A 14465-nucleotide genomic window follows, 5' to 3' on the forward strand; every position below is an offset into this window, starting at 1 on the left:
GTTTGGAATGAGATTATTATTACCCCTTTTACCAACAGGTTTTAAGTACCAGGTCAGCAAGGATTTCCTGATCAAAAATCTTTTGGCCCCCTACAAGGAAATGTAATAAAAAATCGTCTTGGAGCATCTAATGACAGTAGGTGGCTGTCATGGAACAGGTTGGAACCAGGGGCTGTTACCCGCTTTATGAAGTGCTACAGATTGAACTCAGGGCTTTCTCATGTTCAATACATGTGTTTGTGTGGACGCTGCATGTTTACATGGGGGTTCCACTTGGTTTAGACACTAAACATGTGATTCAAATGTCTCTGTATTGGCTGCTACCAAGTTGCCAAATGTCACTCTGTAGGGACCACACTGTCTGACTATGTAGGCAAGATACCAAGATGAGTGACATTTTTAGGGGCTAGAATCAAGCCAGTGTGGAATCAGTGATTCCTGTTTATGCCCCCCTTCCCCAAAAGCAGGGGATTGCTCCTTGGGTTTGTTTATTTTCTCTATTAGTGTTTCGTCTGCTTGTATACACAGGCACCATGTGCATGCCTGGTGCCCCCCCAGGTGGCCAGAAGGGAGTAGCAGATCCCCTGGAGCTGGAGTTAGGGGTGGTGGTGAGCAGCCATGTGGATGCTGGAACTTGAACCTGGACCCTCTGGCAGAGTCCAGCCCCTCAGTGATGCTTCTTGGAAGAGTAGAGTTGGAAAGTTCTGGATAAATGTCTCCACACTGAGCTTCAGCTTGTTAACTTTGGCAGTCTGGTTAAGCTAAACTCTGATGTGACCCTGGAGTCCTTGCGTTTAGCGCTGAGTCACCAAATACTCAGCCGTGGTGGCTCATTGTGGTATCACGCCTTCCTGACGATAGTGTGTCACTGTGGAAGCATGCCCCACCTCCCCTCTGCTTAACTACTGTTTAATGCTGAAGTCTCATCTAATTACTTTCTCTAATAAGGGCAAATACTTAGAAAATCGCTTTTTAATAGACAAACATCATGTCTTTAAGTAAAATTGTCTCTTCCCCCAAAAATGGATGTGCACCCATACAAAGAATGGCCTAATCTGGCATCTGTTTATTTCTGGGAGGAACTTGGATTTTGCTAATACATTTCTATGTATCAGAGGGAAAAAGCTATCCATAAAAAAACAATTACAGAGATGCAATCAAGCATTGATAGCAGCATTCAGACACATCTCAGGAAGCACTCAGAGGAGGAAAGATTGCAGGCTTAGTTTTATGTAGCTTCTTATAAATCAATGTTTAAAGTAATTCTCTCACATCCAATGAGGTAATTTGATTTCTGCAGCCAGTATTCATATCCAGAAAACAATATGCATTCCATTCTGTAATTATATGATGCCTATTGTTTTAGCCTAGAGAGATTATTTTATTTATTACAGAGGCGGGCTCTCCCTGAGCCAACACCACAGGCAGCGGCGTACTCCGTACTTAACAGAAAGCTGTAAAGCATCTGGCTGCTCCCATGGTCCCTCAGGGCTGGTGCAGCTCTTCCCACTGGACCACTATGCCAGGGACATGCTCTGCTCACAGGGAACAAGGACTCGGTCTTGAGAGGCAAGAGAAGTGGGCATAGGCTAAACGACTCTTTCAGAGGTGCACAGCCAACAGTCTGGGGCTCCACACAAGGACACCTCTATCTGCTGCTGCCCTGAGCCAAACCTTCAGTCCAGCCCAGATGCCCTGACCTGAAGGATGCAAAAGGACAGAGTCCCTCAGAGGGCTACAGGGTAGAGAAGAAATAGACAGGGTGTGGGACCATGATGACACCAGACCTGGGTAGATGGCTCAGTCAGTACTCGGACCTAAATTCAGTCCCCAGAACTGAAGGGGACAGCCACATGTGGTGGTACACCTTTGTAACCCCAGCACTAAGGAGGAGACCGGAGGATCCCTGAAGCTCCCTGGCCACCTAGCACAGCCATGTCAGCAAGCTCTAGGTCAATGCAGAGATCTTATCTCGGAAAAATCAAAGTGGATGACATCAAGGAGTGACCAGTGTTAACCCCTTGCCTCCACATATATATGCATATGTGTGCATGTGTACCCATGTGTGTGTGCACATGTGAGTGCACATGTGCATGCGCACATGCAAGTGCATACACACACACACACCACACATACACACACACACACATACACACGCATGACTGCACACACTCATGAATACTTGGGACCAATTCTTTGCCATGCTGCCAGCCACTTTGTTGAGACCAATCCCATGTTTTGACCTTGCATGGCTGATCAATACTTGATCAGATATGAAGGCAGGAGGGAAACACCCAGATTTTCATACTAGAGGACCAGAATATGACTCTGTCCCTGCAGAAAGCCCCACAAAGCAGCTTCCTGCCCACTCAACAAATGCCACCAAATGTAAAGTGCTATACTCAGCTCCTGGGACACAGCAGTGACCAGAGTCCAAGTGCCTAACCCTAACCGTCTCTCCCCTCATGGAGCTCAAAAGCAGAGTGGGATTCACAGGTGGTGACATGGCATTGTGACACAAAGGGGAGAAGGAGGCGGGAGTGTTGGGGTGAAGGTCAGGTAAGAGGTGAGCACCCCTGGAGGAGAAAAGATAAAAGACAGGCTCCTGGGAGGAGGGAGGGCAAGTGAAAAGTTCCATTAGCAACGGGAAGCCTAGGCAAGCACGCTAGGACAGGGGCAGGGTGTAGCAGCTAGCTACTGAGGGCTCTGTCACCTAGGCCTGGGTGAGGATGTGCGCCATCTGGTGTTCACTTGGGGAAAAACAAAGACCTGTTCTGTGGGAAGCTATGCAGGTGAGCAGGCTGCAGAGATAGGTCTCTGCTCTCCAGGTGAGACCATGGTGGCTGGGTGCAGGTGTCACAGAATGGAAAGAGAAATTGGACGCTCTCAAATAGTGTCTCCTGACTCACCCCATGGGGCTGGATGCCTGCCCTGCCTGGGGTTTTCCCAGAGGATAAAACAAGGTGACATAAGTCTGGAGATGGTCAAATCCTTTGTATAAAATGGCACAGCATTTGCATATCTATGGATACCCTTCCCTCAACCATCTCTACATAATGTATGTGGTGTAGCATGGTATCTATTCTATATAAACGGTTATTACTCTTCAGGGAATGCAGACAAGGAAAAGGTCTGTATAAGCACCATTTTTTTCTTGACTATTTTCTCCACTGTCTGTCTTTCGATATAGAACACCAGCAGACAGGAAGGCCTAGTCACATATCAGGTCCTGACACGAGGAACCTCTTGAACTCTGTATGCTGACGTTAATGGGGTCCCCACTCTCAGGTGATCCCTGGCCGTTTGATTTTGAGTGCCACCTCGCCTCAGGATGACTAGCAACCCTGACAAGGTGGGGGACCACAGGAAGGGGCCACTGAGGTCACCTTCAAGGACCTAGCAGGGCTGTGATGTGAAATGACCCTGAACTAGCCCCCCAGCAAGCAGCTCTGGTTCTGCACTCTGAGAAGGAGTCTGCCCGGATCTGACCATGAGGGGCATTGAGTTCCCCTCCTTACTTTCCTCCCCACAGGATGGGCTACATGCCCCCCAGTACGCACGCTCAGACGGCCAGCACCTGGCCTGCCATCAACTGCCACCACTGGACTCCAAGCAGAACATGTTTTTCACGACACTTATATTCTGACTCGGGAAACAGACAGAAATACGTCATCCCAGCATTGACCAGCCTTTAATGTTTCATCAGCAACTCGGGTGTGAGCCCTGGCGGCTCTATTACAACACAGGCTAAGTCGGCTGTCTGCTGTGTTCCTTCATGACCGAGGCAGCCACGAAATGGTAGAGACGGGATCTTTGAAGCGTTGGTTCACAGTCAGTGTGCTAGGTTCCAGTAGCTTCAACGTGAGAGCATGGTGGGCCAGTTTTTACTAATATTGAAAGCAGGAACCATGTTCACTATCAACCTTCCTGCTACTATTTTGTACCTTTCTCTCATGTCTCACTGGGCTAATTTAGCCCAAAAGCATCTTTCTTTTTTTCTCCTTTGAAATATGAGCTCACGTATCTCAGACTGGCCTCAAATGCACTATAGAGCTGAGGATGGCCTTGAACTCCTGATCCTCCTACCTCCACCTCTTACTTCATTGGTTGCAGGTATGTGCTGTCACACCCTGTTTAAGTGCTCTGGGTATCATGCTAGGCAAGCACTCTACCAACTAAGCCACATCCCCAGCCCCCAAAAATATCTTTAAAGGGACTCTCATGTGGTTGTGCTCAGGCCCTGGGTGTGTGAGCAAGGGCAAGTATCTTTGCTGCAGAGGAAGGAGCAGTGAGCTAAGGAGTGACTCACAGACATGCTGTGCATGGGAGCTGGTGTGCTGCCGCAGGTGCCTCTGCAGACAAAAGAACCTCAGAGAAAACAGGAGCAGGCAGGAACGAGAACTAGGTGCTAATGACAGGAAAAATAATGCCCCGTGTGTATGCCACGCTTTCCCATACCAGAAAACATTTTTATATGCATTCCTTTTTCTTGAGTATTGGTTTGGTTTGGTTTAGTTTGGATTGCGTTGGGTTGGTTTGGGTTAGGTTGTGTTGTGTTGTGTTGGGTTGGGTTGGGTTGGGGTTGGGTTGGGGTTTGGGTTGAGTTGGTTTAGGTTGGGTTGGTTTGGGTTGGGTTTGGGTTGGACTGGGTTGGGTTGGGTTGGGGTTGGATTGGGTTGGGTTGGGTTGGGGTTGGATTGGATTGGATTGGGATTGGGTTGGGTTGGGTTGGGTTGGACTGTGTTGGAGAGGGTCTGTGCTCATTAGTTTTTGCCAACTTGACACAAACTAGAGTCACCTAAAAAGAGGGAACCACAATTGAGGAATCGCCTCCATAGGACTGACCTGTAGGCAAGTCTGGGGGGGCTTTTTCTTGATTAATGATTGATTAGGAAGGTGCAGACACTGCAGGTGGTGTCACTCTTGGGAAGATGGTGGAGTAAGCCATGGTTTCTGCTTCAGTTCTGTCTTGAGCTCCTGCCCTGGATTCCCTTATGATGTCGTCTAAGCTGTAAGCTAAAATAAGCCTTCCCTCCCCAGGGCGGTTTTGGTCAGTGTTTCATCACAGCAACAAAAAACAAACTAGGACAGGGTCTCAGATAGCTCAGATTAGCTAGCCTCAAGCCTACAAGAATCCCTCATCCTCCTGATTTCAACCCCCCGAAGGTTGGGATTACAGGCATGTGCCCCTACACTCGGCTTCTCATACATTCTTTTACAGGGTCACCAACACCCCCGTCAGGCAGACAGCACATGTATTGTCCACAGCATACAGGTGGGGATGACGGGGCTTTTGATCTGTAGCAGAGCTTCAGCCAGTTCTGCACCTCCTGAGTGCCTATGCGGGGTGTCTCCAACATGCAGTGCCCATCCCAGGCAGCCCTTTCTTCTTACCCATAGGCTGAGGCCTTCAAGCTCTCAGTAGTGCCAAGCCACATGTTCTCGGAGATGTCTGGTAGCTAAAGCAAAACCAACTAAGGGATTTCACAAACTAAGAAAATCTGAGTCCTAACTTGTCTGCAGGCGGTGGCCGGAAGGGCCCAGCTTCATGAAGGAACACAACTAACGAGGGAGTGCCGGTGCCCTGTGTTTATTAAGCCTCTGTCCACACCCCTCCCCTGTGCCCTGACTTAGGAAGAGCCATCCTGGGAGCTGCAAGGACCACTGAACTGAGACTCACTGGGTCACTTCCTATGGAAACCCTAGGGTCTCTCTCTCTCTCTCTCTCTCTCTCTCTCTCTCTCTCTCTCTCTCTCTCTCTCTCTCTCTCCTTGTCTTATTTTGGTTTCTTCCATGTTCCCATCAGTTCTGTCTCTCTTCCCTTGGGTGACTCCAACCCCATGAGCTGCCCGTACTCACTTGGCATCTGAATGGAATTTGAACCACTGCTAAACAAACTGGACTCCACAGACGCCATCAAACACACAGCCGCTCTCATTCTCACACATAGATCTTCCTGGCTATTGTCATGCTACCATGGCAGAGCCAAGGAGCTGACAGAAACCAGAAGACTATGGAGGCTGAAACAGTTACTACCCAGCCCAAATCTTGCTCTCAACAAGGCCCACCCTCCCTCCAGAATCGAGCCTTGTACCAAGCGAGCAAGATTCCTGTGAAACAAGCCAGCATTTCCAGGACCTAGAGAGAATCTGACTGCAGAGCGGAAGAGGTCCTGGCTGTATGCGAAGGAGGAGGTGCCAGGGCAGGAGTTGCTTTTCCTGGAGAGCTAACCCACCAGCTGTGCAGAGAAGGGATCTCATCTGCATTCTTTTGCCCCACAGGACTTTGGTGAGGATGATTCCCTGTACATCACCAAGGTGACCACAATCCACATGGGCAACTACACCTGCCACGCCCTGGGCCATGAGCAGCTGTTCCAGACCCACGTCCTGCAGGTGAATGGTTAGTAAATGGCTCCATGCATGTTGTCCCCTCAAAGCACCCTCCACACTGCTCCGAACAAGCCTATTCTCTATTGCATTCTGTCTCGTTAAAGACATCAATAGCCCATCTCCTGTAACAAAAGGAATGGCTTAGCAACTGCCAGGTCTGCTTTACCCAAGGCTTCCTCATGTGAAATGAACCCAAAGGCTCAGGGAGGAGACTTGGGGATGAGTGATGCAGGCAGGCCACCTGGGGCTGCTGAGACTCCAGTGGCCACTGGGAAGCATGGGGCCATGTGTGGCCTGCCAGCAACATGGCACCTTGATCTCTGGATCTAGCAATTGCAGACCCTGTGTCCAAGCCACCATGGCTGTTCCAGGTAACATGACACCACACCACTGTGTATCTAAGAGGCACTATTTCTCTCAGCAGCCCTTCCCCCAGGGTCCCATGAGCCTCCTCTCAGGCTCAGCCAGTGAAGATGAGCGGGCTTGGGAGGATTGATCTCAGTTGCTCAGCTCCAGATGTTGCCAGCAATTTTGAAGGCTGGGAGGAACTAACACCTCCTTGCTACCCCCTCCCCCACCAAGCAGTTTTCCAAGGCAGAGTCTGTGAGCACACTTGTAACCAGCTCTGGGGTAAGAATCTCAAGTGGATATCCCGGTACCCACTTTATGGATGTGCCTGGGGGTCACATAACCATCAAAGGGCCATTCTATAATTAGAGCCCACCTCTACATCATACTGCTGGCCATCTCAGCCTGGCCTCACCCACCATCAAACAAACCCCACTCCCCTCTCCTAGGCCAACATGTCAAGGGAGTCAGCCTCAGCCCACGAAGCCCAGCTGTTGCCAATCAGGCCTGAAACAGGCACTCAGGTATCCGGCAACAGTGAGGTGCTTGCAGCTCAGCCCCCAGATCGTGGGTGCCAGCTGGTGTTTGAGACTTCTCCCAGGAGAGAGAGAGGGAGTGAGGTGTCAGGAATGATGACATCATGAGATTCACCTTCACTGACCTCAAGGATCCAGACTGAGTGGCAAGCCATTTAGGGATGGCTGGGCATCTTCAGCTTGCTCTGTGCTCACCTTCGCAGCCTTCTGAAGGAGGTCCATAGACCCATTCCCTGGTTGTTGAGAGATCCAAGACTTCTCTCCTAGCCAAAGAAGGGCCACTGATGCAGTAGGGAGAGTATGCTGGGAGAGGACACTTGGTGATCTGCTTCCTACTTGATTATGTGGCCTGCTGGGGGCCTGGTCTGGTCCTATTGGGTACAATAGTTCTCCTGGCACTCACAAAGGCAGTCGGTGTGACACTCAACACCCTCAATGGATCACCTGTGCTAAAGTAGACCCTATTGTTGTCTCCTCAGGATAGAAGGTAATGGCCTGATGACCCCCCAGAAAAAGGCAGGAAGTTTTCAAAATACTACAGGGGTTAAGGTTTTGTACAACTCAGAAAGAACCAAGTTTAACCTACGTGGGAAGACAGGGAAAATAGAACGAGCTGAAAGCCATAATTATAGTAGTAACAGTTACTGAAAACCCCTATCTTACAGACAGGGACACGGACACACACACACACACACACACACACACACACACACTCATGACTACAAGCAGACCTTGACAACCCCCAGGGCCAATGCCCGCCCTGCTGGGATGCCCCAACACTGCCCTTAGAGACGCTGGATTGGGGAATAGAGTAGGTAGTTGGTTTTGCTGTGGTTCTCTGGACTGCACACTCTGGGAAAACAGAGGACAGGAGCCCTGAATCCTATGTCTCCAAGCCTAGTGCACACACAGGTCAGAACCAGCCATTCAAAGTGACTCTGAGGAAAAAACAATGACTGGAAGTCTCAGACCTAGCTATTGGCCTCAGCAATATTGGAATTGGTAGAACACATAGCGAGGTGTCACCCAGCTCCCCAGAGGGCTCAGTGACTCCCAATGTTTCCTGGTTTCCAGAAAGGAGGACTGGGTCACAGAAGGAATCTCCAGAAGTAGGGGACAAAGATCTTTGTGGCCTGTGTCTTGGTGCTGAAGGAGGGAGCCCCTGAGGAGGAGACCAGAAGGCTAAGAAGGTCCCGGTGATTCTCAGAAGGCTAAAGAGTCACTTGAGAAAGGAGGAGGACATGGGTAGTGACATTGGCTTAAGAGTATCAAAGATGTCCCTGAACAGCCTGCGTGGAGTTTGGTCCAGCTGCCCAGCTGTGCTATTGGAGGTCTGGTTTGGTACTTTTCCTGGGCTGGCAGGAAAATGCTTGGGAAATATAAGGCATGCAGGAGGGGCAGGCTTGGGGGAGGCTTTGGATTTATCTTAAGCCACATTTGGCCATAGTTGGTAGGCACTGATGATCAAGGCTAGTGGCCGTTTGCAGGGCCTCCCGTACCTTATACAGATGGGGAATGAAGGCCCAGGGAGAATTACCATCCAAAATATAGGTTGCTTCCCCCTAGAGCCACCCTGCTCTCAAGTTGTTTTGTAGCCGAGTTGGGATCCCATACACAGACTGAGCTAGCACCGCCTTCCAGGAAGGTGCCTAACCTAGCTGCACAAAGGAACCACTCCAGGAAGCCATACCACCTCGCACAAATTATTAGTATAACTTATCCATAGGCCAGGCTTCCAGAGATGAGGCCCAAACGCTGACATGATTTATAACTTCCTGCAAAATCCCTGCATTGCTTTCATGGGAAGGAGCGAGAACTTCAGACATCGATGATTAATCCATTAAATTAAAAATACCTTCGACCTCCCCACAGTTCAGACAAGTAGTGATTCATCCCCAGAACACAATAATCATCTTCAAATCTGCTTATTACTCCGGCTTGGTACACTTGTGACATCTTACTTAAGAACACGTTTATGCCGCCTAAACCTTGGGCAAAGAGAGCCGGTTCCCAAAGAAAGTGGCCCTTTGTGTTATGGATACAAGCGGGGTGTGGGTGGGTATGTGGGTGCGGGTGTATACACCTGCATGTGGAGGCCAGATGTTACCTTTGGGGTCAACCTTGAGGAACCACCCACCTTATTATTTTTGAGACAGAGTCTCTCTCTCTAGTCTGGAGCTCACCAAGTAGGCTAGGCTGGCTGGCTAGACAGAGAAGCCAGGGACCACTAACCTTCTCCTCCTCCTGGTTTTACTGGGATTACAAGCAGGTGCCACCACACTTAGCCTTTTCCCATGGGTTCTGTGGTGGGGACTCAGCAAGGCAAACACCCGACCAACTGAGCTATCTCCCAACAGCCCCGCCTCACGTTTTTATAGGAAGGTTTTGCCAGTTTAAAAGAAAGCGTGTGTGTCTGGGATAGCTTGGTTTCTAATTCTTTTTAGTGTGCAGAAGATGGGGGAATGGGGGCTAGGGCTTGGGAGTTGTGCAGCCTGGGACACAAGAAAAACAGCTGTGTCCTTGCCATGCTACCGAAAGCAGGCATCTTCGTTTTGCTCTGACAAGGCCCCATGTGGATGCTTCACAGCCCAGGGTTCTCCTCAGAACCCGGCTGTCCTTGTAAACACTACAGAGCTGGCACCATGTATGGCCAAAGCTTGTGACTGCAGGGATCAGGGCTGTGTGGGTACAGGCCAGGTGCTCTCACTCAGAGCCTGGGACTCACCCGTAGGAGAGGTTTTACAGGCAAGTGTCAAGTGCCCACCCAACTGAACTGTGGTGTTTTTTTTTTTTTTTTTTTTCAATTCCTCATGCTAGTTTTCCCCTCAGCAAATGGTTGGTTTTAAGCAAGACAGTGTCCTTGGCAAAGCTGCATGGGGCCAGGCTTGGCCTTCCGTGTTGCAGCTCGGGATAGAACAGGAGCTGGAAGAAAGATTGAGGTATCTCTCTCTGGTCCTGTCCCTACCCAAGTGTCCACAGTGTACACTCGCGCGTGCATGTGCGCGTACACACACACACACACACACACACACACACACACACGAGTACTGTAGTCCATCCAGCCCGCATCTGATCCGCATCACGGCCCCTCATTCCAGCTCCATTAACTCCTCGGTTTCCCCGAGTTACCCTCTTGACTCCACGCCATGTACGTGTTCTGTTTGCTAAAAAATACTCTTCTCCCCACCTTCTCACTAGAATCCCCCAGGCATTCATTCAACAAATCAACATGCTTTGGCATGCCACATTCTTGAGGGGGTGTGGCAAAGGGCAAAAGTGCTAAGGAAGAAATTTCTAAAAAACAAACAAAAACAGGAGTAAAGAGAATCAGGAGGAATGTATGTGATTTACATAGGATGATGGGAGAAACGGACAGGGTAGTGTTGATGAACAGTGGTGGGGAGGTCAAAGGTGACCTCCAATATTCTGACAAGGGAAGTCTGCCCTTTACTGAACTGAGAGGAGGTCAGATGGGAGAAGACAGGTCAGGAACTCCCTCGGCCATGACCAATGTGTGGTGTCTACCACACAGACACCCTCACAGGGTGGGGTGCAAATGAACATCTAAGTTTGCTTTACAGGTAGGGTCCTAGCTAGAGGCATGCATTTCGGACCTGTCAGGAGACGAGCGTCAAGTCTGTGGATGGGTTAGGCTAGCGGAGGGTGGAGACCTGCAAGAATTCCAGCGGCCAGAGCCAGGGCTATGAGGAAAAGCTGGCTGAGCAGATGAGAGGGAGAGGTCAGTGGGAACTAGGAGGGACAGCAACCACTCAGCAGTGTGGTGTCGTACAAACAGGCCAGGGCAACGAGGAGGAAGACTGCTGGGTCAGGACCAGCATGTGGAAGCCACCATGGCCCGGGGAACAGCGCTTCCTACTGGGTGACTGGGGACATGTGGCCAGAACTGGCAGAGGGGAGACTGAGGGGTGAAGGAAGAGGAAAGGGGATGGAGAAGGGAAAGAAGGCAGAGTGAGAGGCAGCCTGTTTGGGGATGCTTTAGAGTTACTTTATTTTCTTTAACTTGCAGAGAATGAACAGATTGTATAGCTGAGGGAGGAAGCCTCTAGAAGTGGGAAAAGGTGAGGAGTAAGGCAGGATGCAGGCCTTGGGCTAAGCAGAGTGAAACGGGACAGCAGTCCAAAACCCAGCACTGTTGTACGCAAAGGAACAAGTGGGATTTCTGTCCCAACTCCAGCCTAGTGATAGGAAGAGAAGACTTTAAGCACAGGCCCGTAATCCCAGCTATTCAGGAACTGAGGCAGGAGGATCACAAATTAAAGACCTGCCTGAGTTACAAAGTATATTCAAGGTCAAGCTGAGTAAAGTGAGGGCCTGTCTCAAAAACTATGGACAGACGAGGGTACAGGTCAATGGTAAGGGACTTGCTTAGCATGTGTGAAGCCCTAGGTTCTATCACATATGTATTGGATGGATGGATGGATGGATGGACGGACGGATGGACAGAGTTAAGAGCAGGAGGCTACCCCTAGGAAGCTGCAAGAGAAGCAGTGTCTTCAGGAGAAAGCCAGGTCTCCCAGGATGGGGCAGAAACAGGTAAAGGAATTGCCAGTGGAGACTTTATAGATGAGGGTACAAATTCCAGATGGCAGAGGGAATATGTGAGAGAGAAGGCACAGCAGGACAACATGATATAAGGTCATTACACTGGACAACACTGGACAAAGGACAAGAGAAACGCCTGGTGAGCTCTGCTCAGAGGTTTGAGAGAAGCGGGGAGGGAGGGCCACTAGATGTGGGTCAACAAGTCCCTCTTCAGTCCTTCTCAGGCTCCCCTTATGGAGAGTTGTCTTGCCCTCAAGGAGACCTCCAGACAGAGGGTGTGTGTCTGTATGCATGCTTGCATGCGTGCATTTGTGAGTGTGCATGTACGTGCTGCAGGCGGGCATGTGGGCGTCATCCCATCCCAACCCATCCCACTCCCAGTACTCTCTCTCCCCTCCCCCCACTTCCAATGGAACATTTAGTGCCTTGAATTTAGGCATGTATTTTTACTGAGTGACTCATCCTACACCCTTGACTTTCAGTCAGGTGTCCTTTTGTTCTAGAACACTGTCACATATTTTAGTTTAAATTTAGCCCCAAATTGGTCTGAAAAATCTCCCATCTCAGAGCAGTGCCCACAGGTACTAGGGCGGGAGGGGAGGGGATGGGGTGCACATTGGGTGTAATCAGATAGCTGATCCCCGCTCAAGTGTAAGAGCCTCTCAGTCCACAGCACATTCCTGTCAGAGATGACAGCAGAGGCCAAGGCCAGTCTCCAGGCCTGGTTACTGGCCACTGCAGGAGCAGGTCCAGCGCCATGGACATGCTCTACACCAACAGACAGACAGGCACCACACTGAAAGCAAACCACACAGCAAGGGATTGAGGCTTACTGCTGGGTGCATCATGCCTGACACCCAGCTGGTATTTCGTAGCTGTCAGCCGCCTGAAACTGAATTGACAGAGCCTTGTAATATCAATCAAGGTCTTTAGTCAGGTGCTAGGCTCAAAGAAGAGGAGGCCCTCGGCCCCCCAATCAGTACTGTAATGCTCTGTGATATCTTGGTTTAGCCAAGTGACAGGGAACAATGTCATTTCTCGGTTTCCTCAAGACATGCATTGAATTTTTTCTTTCTTTCTAGATAAACTTGGAATTATTTTGTCAAGCCCCAGTGGATCCATTTTAATTGGAATTAGATTAAGTCTGTGGGTTAATTTGTCAGATCTTGTTTGTGACAATGGGAACTCTTCCTGATCAATGACCTCCCTCTAATTATTACTCTTTCTTACACCGTTGATAAGATTTTATAGTTTTCATCACTTGGGTCCAGTCTGTTGTCTGTCTGGTCTATTCTGATCTATTAATTTTGGATGTTTTGGTACTGGCTCTTTATATTTTCATGTGATCTTAACCATCTTTTTTGGCTTGTGTCCTGGAGTACAGCCACCAAAAATATTATTTTTCTCTATTACATGTCCCTCTAAGAGACTGGAGAGATGGATCAGCAGTTGAGAGTACTTGCCTAAGGACCAAGGTTCTAGAGCCCACAGCAGGTGGCGCACAACCTCCTACAACTCCAGTTCCAAGGGACCTGACGCCTTCTTCTGCTGTCTGAGGGGACTATGTGCACATAGTACCCACACAGACAAGCAGATACATACATATATTTAAATGAATATAAAATTAAAATTTTTATTTTAAAAGCCCCCCGGCCATGAGTGTTTTGGGTATTCAGCCTTCAGTTTGTGATTTCAAAGGCTGTTTTTGTTATTTTGAAGTTTGTTACTTTGAAGGCTGGATAGCCCTTAGGAGGTGAGATTTGGCTAGTGGAAAAAGGTCACTATGTGCAAGGCTTTGAAGTTGATAATTGGCCCAACCACTTTCTCTGCTTCCTGGCTGGTCACACTAGGAAGAGCCTCAGTTGCACTGGAGAGAGAGCCCCTCCCATCACATGCCTTCCCAAAAGTGGTGAGCTGAGATTCCTTCCGTTGTTTCTGCTGCATGTTTGGTCACAGGGATTAGAAACATGACATCATCACTTAATGTCTACGCCCTTCCTATCTTGCCTTCCTTGGCCACACCAGTGGAGCATCTGAGTTAATGTTGCTTTCTGTACTGTCTACTTTTTCTTTTTCCTGAAAGGAATGGTACTTTCCCTTCTTTTTCTGGACAGGTTCTTCATTATAGAAAGAAAATATCATTTTGTTCTTATTTAATTGAGACTCACATACCAAGAAATGTGGGGGGGGGGGGTTGGCTTATAAAGGCCCTTTTGGTGTCTACTAAGGAAATGATTTTTTGGCCACTTTGACACTGGATTAATTACAGACACTAATAGACACTGAAACATACTGTATTCAGAGTCTGTTCTTTTATTTCTTATATATGTGACTACATGAGCCTATGTGACTAAGTGTACCCATGCCTTGGCACCTGTGTAGATGTCAGACGATGCCTTGGGTGTTGTTCCTGACATTTCACCTTGCTTGAGGGAGGCCTCTTGTTCACTGCTGCTGTCCCATGAGCATCTGGGGGTTCTCCTGTCTCTACCTCCCCATGAGCATCTGGGGGTTCACCTGTCTCTACCGCCCCATGAGCATCTGGGGGTTCTCCTGTCTCTACCTCCCCATGAGCATCTGGGGGTTCACCTGTCTCTACCTCCCCATGAGCATCTGGGGGTTCTCC

At 49.3% G+C, this 14465-nt stretch overlaps 1 protein-coding gene across 1 annotated transcript in view; it reads left to right on the forward strand.

Moving 5' to 3' along the window:
• The window catches only part of Fstl4 (follistatin like 4), a 409490-nt gene that overhangs the window by 368824 nt on the left and 26201 nt on the right, over positions 1-14465 (forward strand). The window contains exon 8 of the mRNA XM_051167894.1: positions 6282-6402. Coding sequence (XP_051023851.1) covers positions 6282-6402 — 121 coding nt within the window. The remainder of the gene's footprint in view (positions 1-6281; positions 6403-14465) is intronic.

Source organism: Acomys russatus, chromosome 25 (genome assembly GCF_903995435.1).
Source record: "Acomys russatus chromosome 25, mAcoRus1.1, whole genome shotgun sequence".
Taxonomy (NCBI): Eukaryota; Metazoa; Chordata; class Mammalia; order Rodentia; family Muridae; genus Acomys; species Acomys russatus.